Source organism: Leguminivora glycinivorella, chromosome 17 (assembly GCF_023078275.1).
Source record: "Leguminivora glycinivorella isolate SPB_JAAS2020 chromosome 17, LegGlyc_1.1, whole genome shotgun sequence".
Taxonomy (NCBI): Eukaryota; Metazoa; Arthropoda; class Insecta; order Lepidoptera; family Tortricidae; genus Leguminivora; species Leguminivora glycinivorella.
In genome coordinates, this window is record NC_062987.1 from 12,985,176 (window position 1) to 12,995,613 (window position 10,438).

Here is a 10,438-nt window from a genome sequence, read left to right on the forward strand (position 1 = left end):
AGGAAAACATCGTGAGGAAACCGGACTAATTCCAATAACTAGTTAACCTTCGGGTTGGAAGGTCAGATGGCAGTCGCTTTCGTAAAACTAGTGAATACGCCAAATCTAGGGATTAGTTCTCAAAGCGGACCCCAGGCTCCCATGAGAAGGTAAATGCCAGGATTAACGCAAGGAGGATGACATGTAGGTAATCTTATGGAATGTCTGGAACTGTATAGTGTAGTATATATGTATCCTTGAAATAATATTATTATTTCGATATTCAACAGAGAGAGGAACGACAGGGGGCACAACTTTCAGAGCGATTATCTCCGATTCTATTAAATCAAACTACATTTTAGTACCTTGTTTGTTATTATTAAACAATATATTTATTTTATTTTCAGACAAGATTTCGTACACATTTGCATATTAACTTAAAGAACATTATATTATTTTAAAATAAAACTAAACTATTAAATCTAAAATTATTCTAAAGTTAAATTTAAATAAAATAAATAAATAATAAATAAAATAAATAAATATTATAGGACATTCTTACACAGATTGACTGAGGCCCACGATAAGCTCAAGAAGGCTTGTGTTGTGGGTACTCAAGACAACCACATATATAATATACAAATACTTATATACATAGAAAACATCCATGACTCAGGAACAAATATCTGTGCTCATCACACAATTAAATGCCCTTACCGGGATTCGAACCCGGGACCGCGGAAAAAAAAATAATAAAATAATAATAATTTAATAAAAAAGCCTAGCCTAAGAATTAAAATGAATAAAGAGAATAATTTAATAATAATTAAATTTTTTAAATACATATTGAATGTTGTGATTTGTGTCACATCACATGTATATTACATTGAAAAATATAAATCATCATCATCATCATATCAGCCCTTTATCGCCCACTGCTGAGCATAGGCCTCTCTTCTAGTACGCCACTTCTCCCGGTCCTGGGCTAATCTCATCCAGTTGTGACCCGCAGTTTTTCGGATGTCGTCGACCCAACGAGCCAACGGATGCCAGACACTTACATTTGTTAGCGGCCACCATTCCGTTAACATTTTGGTCCACCTGCCATCACTCTGCCTAGCAACATGTCCCGCCCAACTCCATTTTAGTTTGGTAATAACGAAACCTACGTCTTGCCTTGCACCTTAGTGCGACGACGGATTTCGGTATTCCTTACTCGATCTTGCATCTTAATACCGAGCATGGCGCGCTCCATGGCTCTCTGTGCTACTCGTATCATATGCACAGCCTTCTTAGTGAGCGTCCATGTCTCGGCACCGTAGGTCATGGTGAGCAGGACACATTGATTAAAGAGGCGAGTTTTCAAGCACTGTGGAATATCAGCGGGTTTGAGGATGTCCGCAAGTTTATTGAATGCCGCCCAACCGAGCTGGATTCTCCTGGAGATCTCCTTTCTGAAAAATATAAATACTAAAATTAAAATACTATTTGTCTTTTTCTTCTTCTTATTGAACTTTTTCTTTAAACGAAGTGACATACAAGCAGGACATGAGGAACCTATATTATTTCCGTTTTATCCATTCTTCATTCATTCAAAAGGTAAGTAATTGTACTAACCTAACCGCTGAAAGCTCTCTATGAAAATATCCTCCTCACCACAAGGTGATTAAGAAATGATATTAGTGTAGTGTATAATTTAACATTTCTAAATATTTTATTTAGGCATTACAGTTTTCTCCTACTTCCGATATTCTCAGCCAGTAAACATAACTGTTCCGGTATCGTGCAGGAAACCACTAAATAAATACCTAAATAAACTTGATTTATTTCAATTACGTAAGTATAGTGTAGTTGTTAAACACCTACAATAATAATCGTTTAAAATTTCAGTAATTGAGTTTTCATTCAACACAATTATTTTTAACTTAGTTTAAGACGTTAGGGAATTTTATTACGTATTATTTATGCTTGGAATATTCTTCTCCCTGCTATTTTGCGTCTTAAGTTTGTAAATAATAGGAACGTTATAAAAAAAAAACTACGAAAAAAAATAAACATTTATTTCTCATCTTAACAAGGTAATTGTTAACTTAAATATTTTGCGTTTGTATAAAGCACATTTTATTTTTGACATTGAGGTTATAAACAGTCGATTTAATTCTTTTCAGTGATTTAATCGACACAGTCACAGCACTATTACTAAAATGGAGAGCTGGTTAGGGTAAGATATATTGTTTTCGAATATGTATGCGGTGTATAAAATTTGTTGTTTTAGCTTATATCCGACAGACGATCGAACGCGCTTCGACTATCAGGATCATCCGCGCTGCAGGCATGGACATTTTCGTGAGTATCTTTAAAAATGATATACAAATGGAATTCTTAATTAGCACCAAACATATGTAACGACTAAGGTCAATCACTGGCCAGTTTATAATAAATAAAAAAAATAAAAAACAGAAGGGAAAGTATATCCGAAATTGTTGGCTAAGCAAAAATAAGTATGCTGTCGGTCTAGCAATAGTCACAATCGTTAACGCTCTGTGCCGATTGAAACCCAACTGGCTTTGTCGCATTAAAATAAAAACGGAAGCGCGATGCCGATATAGCTACGAGTATATATATAATATACAATACGCTAAGGAGCGTGATCAATTTGCAACTTGTAGACGCATATTTATTTGCTGTCGGCAATTCAGTGTAATCTATAACAATAACATTATTAATTATGTGAAATGTTTCAGATCCAATTGCTTCTGTCAATATTATACCTCGGATCTGTTACTGTCAAAGCTAGACCTCAAGATAAGGGGCTTCAGTCTTTCGAGGAGCACAACCGCAATATGCCCAGATATACAAAGAAGTGATCATGTACCTAACTCCTAGCCAGATAAAAAAATATGAGGCAGGACATGGGCTTCCACCAATGAATTTTGAACAACAAGCACTTCTTAAAGCCCAATACGAGCAGGAACAAACCACACTATCTGCTTCCACGTTTGCTTATACACCGCAGAACCCAGCAACAGGAATACCTCTTAATGGAGAAGAAGGAAAAGTGGTTCAAAATACATTTGACATTTTAGAAGCTAATGAAATGCAGTTGCATCTTGCACAGCAAACAAACGCTAATCTCGAAATGACCAGAGCTGAAGAAAATCATGTTTCTCACATGCAACCAGTAGAGGTAAATACTGAAAACGAAGATCATGTTAAAGTCGAGCTTCTGAAGCAACAACAGCAGCAGCAGCAAAAGCAACAACTACTACAACAGGTACAAAAACAACAACAGCAACAACAACTACAACAACATCGACACGAGCAGCAACCAGAAGAAAATAAGTTAATAGAACATGCAGCCACAAAACTGAAGGATCAGAATGCTTATATTCATGCATTTTCAAACCAGATGCCAGAAAGTCTAACAAAAAATGAGATACTCCACTCTGAACTTCATTCTGTAAATTTGGATGAAGAAATAAGACAAGGGAAAGAAAAGAACATAGAAATTCAGCAAGATCCTTTTTTAGATCTGAAGTTCAATATTTTTCCTTATGAAAATATGGAAGAAAAAAATGTTCAGCAGAAACTACAGGGTTTAAACCAAATCCAGCAACAAACGTTTTTATCTACCCAAGAACCATGGCGCCCCATTGTTAGCCCTCTAAACGAAAATGATCAGCAATATGCTTCATATACTAGTTCCACAAAGAACATGGATCCTGAAAAGATACTTCAGGAAAGTAAATTAGAGAGAGAATCATCAAGAATACATGCCGAAAATATTGCTAAATCACCGCCTGTTGTCATTCATAAAGACATTAGGTTAATAAGACGGAACCCTCTTCATGTAATCAATATGCACGTGAATATTCCATTCCCACTTTTCATACCAGTCCCAAAGAACGGAGAAGTCAGACACTTTATAGTGCCAATAGTAAAGTCGGAAACGGTGGAAGTGGAAAAACCCGTGCTTTACGCAGTGGAAAAGCCTGTACGAGGAATAGTCGGGAAAAAAGTGTACATCCCTGTCGACAAACTACACACCGTAAAACGTATCGTTCCTGTTGAAGTTAGGAAAGAGAATCCTGCAGAACTAGTCTTCATAAACCGGAGAAGGTTACGATACGACATGTCTGGAAACAATAATATATATATTTTTTAAGTTGACTGATTTTTTGAGACTGGTTAAATAAAATATTTATTGTAAGTGTGTTGTTTTCTTTACCACGCTTCTAACGCCTACTATAAAATTAAGCGACTCCCTGTTCACGAAACTTGTGCAGCTTCATTTATATAGGCACTTCTAATCACAAATGTACAGGGTAAATCTAAATTCACAATCGCCATTACTTGGGCGTCACGATTACTACCTTATTATAAGAACTATCCTGTCCTCATAGATACAACTCAGTCAACGCATATTAATCAAATGTCATAATACTCATAATCATGACAAAATACCGGCCTATAATACTAGTATGTACTTTTTAACCGACTTCAAAAAAAGGAGGAAGATATGTTACTCGATATCTCCGAGAATCGTAAACCGATTTTCAAATTTTTTTTTTAATCTAACGGGTATAACCCCGAGATGGTCCCATTGGCACCAAGTCGGAGTCTGATGATGGGATCTTGGAGAAATCGAGGGAGCTCTTCAAATGTTATTAATGTTTTTATTTACGCCTGATGGTATTAACAATTTTATGTGGCTGAGCTGGTGATGGAAGGTCAACTCCTGAATGGTTAGGAGTTAAAGGATAATTATTTCACTACTGTACGCATATTCGGACTATCATAATATCAATATCAATATTCTTATATCACAGCCTGTTGTTATTTTTCTTGTAATGTTTTCAATTTTATTCTTTTTAACTGTAGTCCATTTTTCTTGTATCACATATATTTTGCATTTCTTCTGTCTGTTACCCTCCGTGAATCTTTCTCACTTGATGGTCTCATCGGAAGATCAGCGCTGGAAGTCACCAGCAACACGCTGAGATGAGGCCATTTCGTGGCACTTCATTACTTTCTGTCTTGTTGTTATTATGTGTTCTTTGTCTTGTCTGTGTTCACGAATAAATGTTTATTCTATTCTATTCTATTCTATTCTAATAGGAACCACTAAAAATCGAGAAACAAATAAAAGTTTAAAAAAAAACCGCCTTCAAAAATAAGCCCGTCAGAATACACGGAGAAATCCAATCTATCGGATTGCTAAATTTGCTATAATCTAGATTATAGCAATCCGATAAGAAATCTGAGTTCAAAGGTTTATTATTTTTTGCTTTTTAGTTTCTCCGTGTTTTCTAACGCGCTTATTTATGAAGGCGATTTTTTTTAGATCTATACTGTATTACATCACATGTAGTCATTCTCATTTCGTTTGATTGTATTTCTGAGCAGGCTAGACTCTAGCCAAGATAGTCTCTCTCTCGCCTCTGCAAGGGTAGACGTCATGTCATAATTTAATCGAAGTTTGACATTTAAAATAACATTATTTACATCAGCTAAGCTGTCAAAATCTTTGCCAACTGACTCTAAACACATTCAGTTTAAAAGTCTATGGTATCGAAAACTTGGATTGCTAGCAGCATAGCGAAATGGTTACACTGGTGCCGCGATGTCTCTTATAAAGCAAATATTAGTCGCAAATTGTGCAAATACCTACACTGAGGCGTATGTATATACGAAACGACCCAGATTATGGGTGCTACAATTTGCGCGTTACGTCTCGCAATTTTAAACCTACAGTACCTATTGATTACCAAAGCATGATACTAATTCATCAACTTAAATTATGGTGTTCTATAATTAGACAAAACCAATTTTACATTTCTAATTTAAGTAAGTTTAAAATCGTGCATTGGTAGGTATTAAAATGAACGTACGATCACATGTTTTGAAACATATCTCAAAGGCAAATTTAAGATTCTACATCTCAACTGTTGTAACATAAACAATGTGTTTTACAAAATGCGTTTTACAATGATTGCCTGTTGGATATGTGGACCATCCGTGCGCCCATCGGGCGATAGCGTGAAGGCCAAGATGGCCCAACTCAACGTATTGTGTTCTAATGATGTTGCTTTAAGAACAACAGAGTCCCTATGGCCAATAGTACAATTGTTGACGCTCCGTGGCGAGCGATAAGCAACTGTAGCACCAATACGGAAAAGCGATAGAGAGAGATAACTATGAAACGAGTTGCAATGGTTATACTGTTGGCAACAAGCCCAGAACACCGCATATTCGATAACGATTTACTTACCAATTAAATTGTGTAACATAGTTTGCCTAAGACATAAACTTGGCAGAATATTGTTGTTGACGATTACCACGATTACATATTCCATCACAATCATGTTTATTATTTTAAGGTGTGTAGTGAAACGGCGATTGACACATTTTAAATTATTAACTATCAATATATTTTTTTTAGTATGAATAGGTAGACGTTTGACCACGATCACACCTGATGGTAAGTGATGATGCGGTCTACGGTGAAGCACGCTTACCTATGAGATACCTATTTACTCTTGATTTAAAGAGACCTGGATTGTACTCATGTGGAAACACAGACTCAGGCAGGGCATTCCACTCCTTGGCGGTTCGCAAAATAAATTTTGAAGCGAATAATATTAACATTACAACATTTTGAATTATCACGATTTGAAAGGCACAATGTTTGAGTAAAAGTGTGTTTAAAGAAGGAAAAAATCCATACTAATATTATAAATGGGAAAGTGTGTGTGTCTGTTTGTTTGTTTGTCCGTCTTTCACGGCAAAACGGAGCGACGAATTGATGTGATTTTTTAAGTGGAGATAGTTTAAGGGATGGAGAGTCACATAGGCTACATTTTGTCTCTTTCTAAGGCGAGCGAAGCCGCGGGAAAAAACTAGTAAGTTATATTTATAAATACAACGGTAATAGAAGTAGTAACTAAAGCTTTACATTTTGAGATTAAAATCTCATTTTTCAAAAAAATGGACTAGTAGTGTTTTTTCCGTGTTTACCTAGTTAAGTGGTCATCGACTAACTGAGGTAACTAAAAATTATATCACAAAAACTAATTCAATGACACACAGCAATACTTGTACATAACTCATTCTCGGCGAACTGTTCCAAAGTTTTCTGTAGTTTAATTTGATATATTTAGGTAAGGTGCATTAGGGTAATTCCGAATGACAAAAATGCTCTGGTAATTCCGAAAGGGGAATATTAATATAATGGAAATAATGGTAATTTTTATGCGACTTTCGGAATTACCCTAATGCACCTTAGATATTTAATAAAAGATTCGTTACACGATGGAAAGCTTTCCATGCTGCCGGCTAAATCGAGACAGTTTAAAAGCAAATTGGGCAATTTCAACTCCAACACTTACTTCATAATGTAGGTAATGAAATTATGCAATTCACCCGTTTTATTATTCATGGTAAATTTTGATTATAGGTACGCAAGTAGAGTTTAAAATGTTTTAGTTCCATAGACATTAACTTTATTTTAACTGAGCCGCGTACTTATTTGTGTCTAGTTAATTATGCAATTTACATATAGAAATATGTTTATTAAAAAATACATGCATTGTAGCCAAATGGCAACAATATAAATCTAATTATGCAATTTACATATATAAATATGTAAATTTCTCAATCATTTGTTTATACATAACGGACTGGTATTACATGAGTGAATTCCTGGGTGAGTTATGTCCATACTGAACAGACTGGCCGACCGTAAACATTGCTAATCAGTAATTATGGTCTGAATGGGCTGTCTCAACTTGTCTATTTTATGTGTTCCTAGTAGTGGTATTACTTAATAACTTAATTATACTATACAAAGAAACACGAATTTAACTTTTTTGGTTGATTCACTGCCATAAACAGATAATAAATTTGATAAAAGGTGCATATTTGTAATGGGACCCAAGTCAAACAGAAAAGAACACTCGTGACTCTCGTGAGACACTTAACTCTTAGGTTACGAAGTTGATTCAAAACATCTTCACATCAAATAAAAGTCCAATTTAAAAAACCAACATTTTATTAATATCACAATTTCACTGAGACTCAAAGGTCGCATCAAGTTATACAATTAAGTACTAACGAGTATTAAGCGCAGAAACAACTACAGTGACACATAAATCAGTCAATCAAGTGTGAGTCCGGGGACTTTCTAAAGTCTATTGCAACTTACAGGTCAACAAGTAATATTCTCTTTACATTTTAAATATCTTTGAAACTTTACAAACTGGTTATGTCCATCACTTTTCAAGAATTCACGGAACGCTTAATAATTTTACTACTAAATCTACATCAGGTACATTTGTCACTCAGAGTTCGAAGCCGTACTATCAAAGCTTAAGCCGGATCGATGCAACTAAATGCTACGATCTTAGTTTAATAATCAACAGGCAAGATAGAATTAAATATATCAGTCGGTGGAATGCTCCACTTTGACATGCCCTTAAGGAATCACCTATAGTTTAAACTTTAGTATCCGCCGTAGCCGTGACCGCTGTCTTCAGAAAGGGCGTGCGCGTGTTCGGCGTAGTAACCCTCATGGGAAGAGGGCGCCTCGGCGTACGCCTTCAGACCTTCGGCAGCCTCAAAGCCATGGTGTTCCAAACCGCCTTCAAGACCGCCATGACCTTCAAGGGCGGCGTGGTGCTCGAAACCTCCATGGTGCTCAAGGCCGCCGTGCTCAAGAGCAGCGGCAAGATGCTCAGTGTCGAACCTGTGGTCTTCAAGTACGAGACCGTGACCATGGCTGTGCTCAGTCTCGGGGTGGATCTGCTTCAGGTTGGACTCATGCTTGCCCTTTTCGAGGGGGTGCTTCAGCAGATGGCTGTGCTCTTTCTTCACGTATACAGGGACGGGGTGGAAATGCTCGAACTTGATGGACTGATGTGACTTAGCGTGCTCGTGCTGCACATGATGGTGGTGCTCTGACTCACCTATGAGCGCATGGTGGTCATACTTCTCCTCGATCTGAGGTGCCTCCTCGTGGATTACACCGGGGTAAGCGGCCACCACGGCCAGGAATCCCAAGAAAATCTGGAAATAATTAATTAGATATTATTAAAAGACCTTAGTAAATATCCAAAATACCCTCTGCAATCTGATGCATCTAAACAAACAGAGCGCGACCATAATGCTGAAACCAGTTTTGCACCACTGAGAAGTGCAAGGAACCCTACGCGTTACATAACTAGAAAGGAAAAGCTTCCTATAAACTCGAATGTATGCCGATCAGGAAGATCGTTTTGTAAGCACATGGAATCCACTCATAAATGAATTTTGATAACGAAGTCACTAGTGTTAACGCTAATTTATGTAGAATTGATATGGATGTAGGCTCGTGAACGAGATTTTTTGGCTGTTTCACAACACGGTTTGATTTAGATTACACGACCGTCACTGGCACTTTAATAAATACACTGGGTTACGCACGTGGTACTGCATGCTGGTTGGAGGACCTTACTGTGTGAGAGGGTGGTGGGTAATGCTAGCACTTGTAATTTGCATCGCTTATATACCTCGTTTCTCTGCGGCAGTGTGTGAGTGATCGTTACGTATGCTCGAATTGTCAAGCGTCGCGAAACAATAGGTAGAAAATGTTGAGAGATTTATGGAAAAAGTAGTCGATTAAAGACATTAGGAGGAGCTTGCTTCCATTATCATGTAACGTCTCACTTGTAGTGTAATTGTTCCGTAATAGAATCCAAAGAACCTGATTAGCATACATAATGGCACCAAGTATTCAAATTGATTCACTTAGAGACTTTGATAATTGAGTTTATTTGTATTGTTTGGTTGTTTTTGTTAGTTTGGTATTTAATTACTACTAAGACAATAGAGCCGTAGAAAATAGGTAAATTAGAATTCATAGAATTTGTATTCTTCTACAAATATTTCGAATAAGCTCTTGAATTACGAGCTTTTTTCGTCATTTTCTTGTAGGCAAAGATACCTTGGGAAGATGCCTTGATTTTAAGTACTACCTACACTAAGCTACTTATACTATTATGGTTGTTTCATAATCTTGACACATAACTTATTAGACTTTTTATTAATTACTGCCCCTTCTTATTCAGTAAGAATTTAAGTATTGATTGAAAACAGAATTCTTACACATAACAATGACTTTGTAACAGAACAAGCGTCTATGACGAGGAAATTGACTCGTTATTACATATAAAACTTACGCCGAATCAACTTTTCCTTGACCAACTATTTGGTGCATATTTTCTTTGGGATTTCATTGGATATTTTAACAAATAATATCTGTGATGTTTAATCACATGTATAGTCACGTCTTCACTCATAAAATTCACTATTATTTGATGCAAAACAGGTTGGAAAAACATATTTATCAACAAACTACATTCACATGGACGGAATACTGACACTGACAGTTGTCAGCTGCGTAACGTTCCGATATTATGTCTGG

The 10,438-nt window shown here is 36.4% G+C and overlaps 2 protein-coding genes across 2 annotated transcripts; one reads left to right on the forward strand and one right to left on the reverse strand.

Moving 5' to 3' along the window:
- The first annotated feature begins 2,266 nt into the window (after positions 1-2,266).
- LOC125235456 (transcription factor SPT20 homolog) lies at positions 2,267-4,149 on the forward strand. Its single transcript, XM_048142025.1, has 2 exons — positions 2,267-2,325; positions 2,724-4,149. The coding sequence occupies exon 2, from the start codon at positions 2,849-2,851 to the stop codon at positions 4,142-4,144; it is 1,296 nt and encodes a 431-aa protein (XP_047997982.1). The 5' UTR covers positions 2,267-2,325; positions 2,724-2,848; the 3' UTR covers positions 4,145-4,149.
- A 3,865-nt stretch (positions 4,150-8,014) lies between these two features.
- LOC125235457 (histidine-rich glycoprotein-like) lies at positions 8,015-9,492 on the reverse strand. The gene is made up of 2 exons (XM_048142027.1): positions 9,439-9,492; positions 8,015-9,042 (listed from the first exon to the last, which is right to left on the reverse strand). The coding sequence occupies exons 1-2, from the start codon at positions 9,448-9,450 to the stop codon at positions 8,479-8,481; spliced, it is 576 nt and encodes a 191-aa protein (XP_047997984.1). The 5' UTR covers positions 9,451-9,492; the 3' UTR covers positions 8,015-8,478.
- Between the last annotated feature and the right edge of the window lie 946 nt (positions 9,493-10,438).

Bases quoted from the DNA above. Each gene is read 5' to 3' on its own strand.
- LOC125235456 (XM_048142025.1), top strand. From the start codon at position 2,849: ATGTACCTAACTCCTAGCCAGATAAAAAAATATGAGGCAGGACATGGG.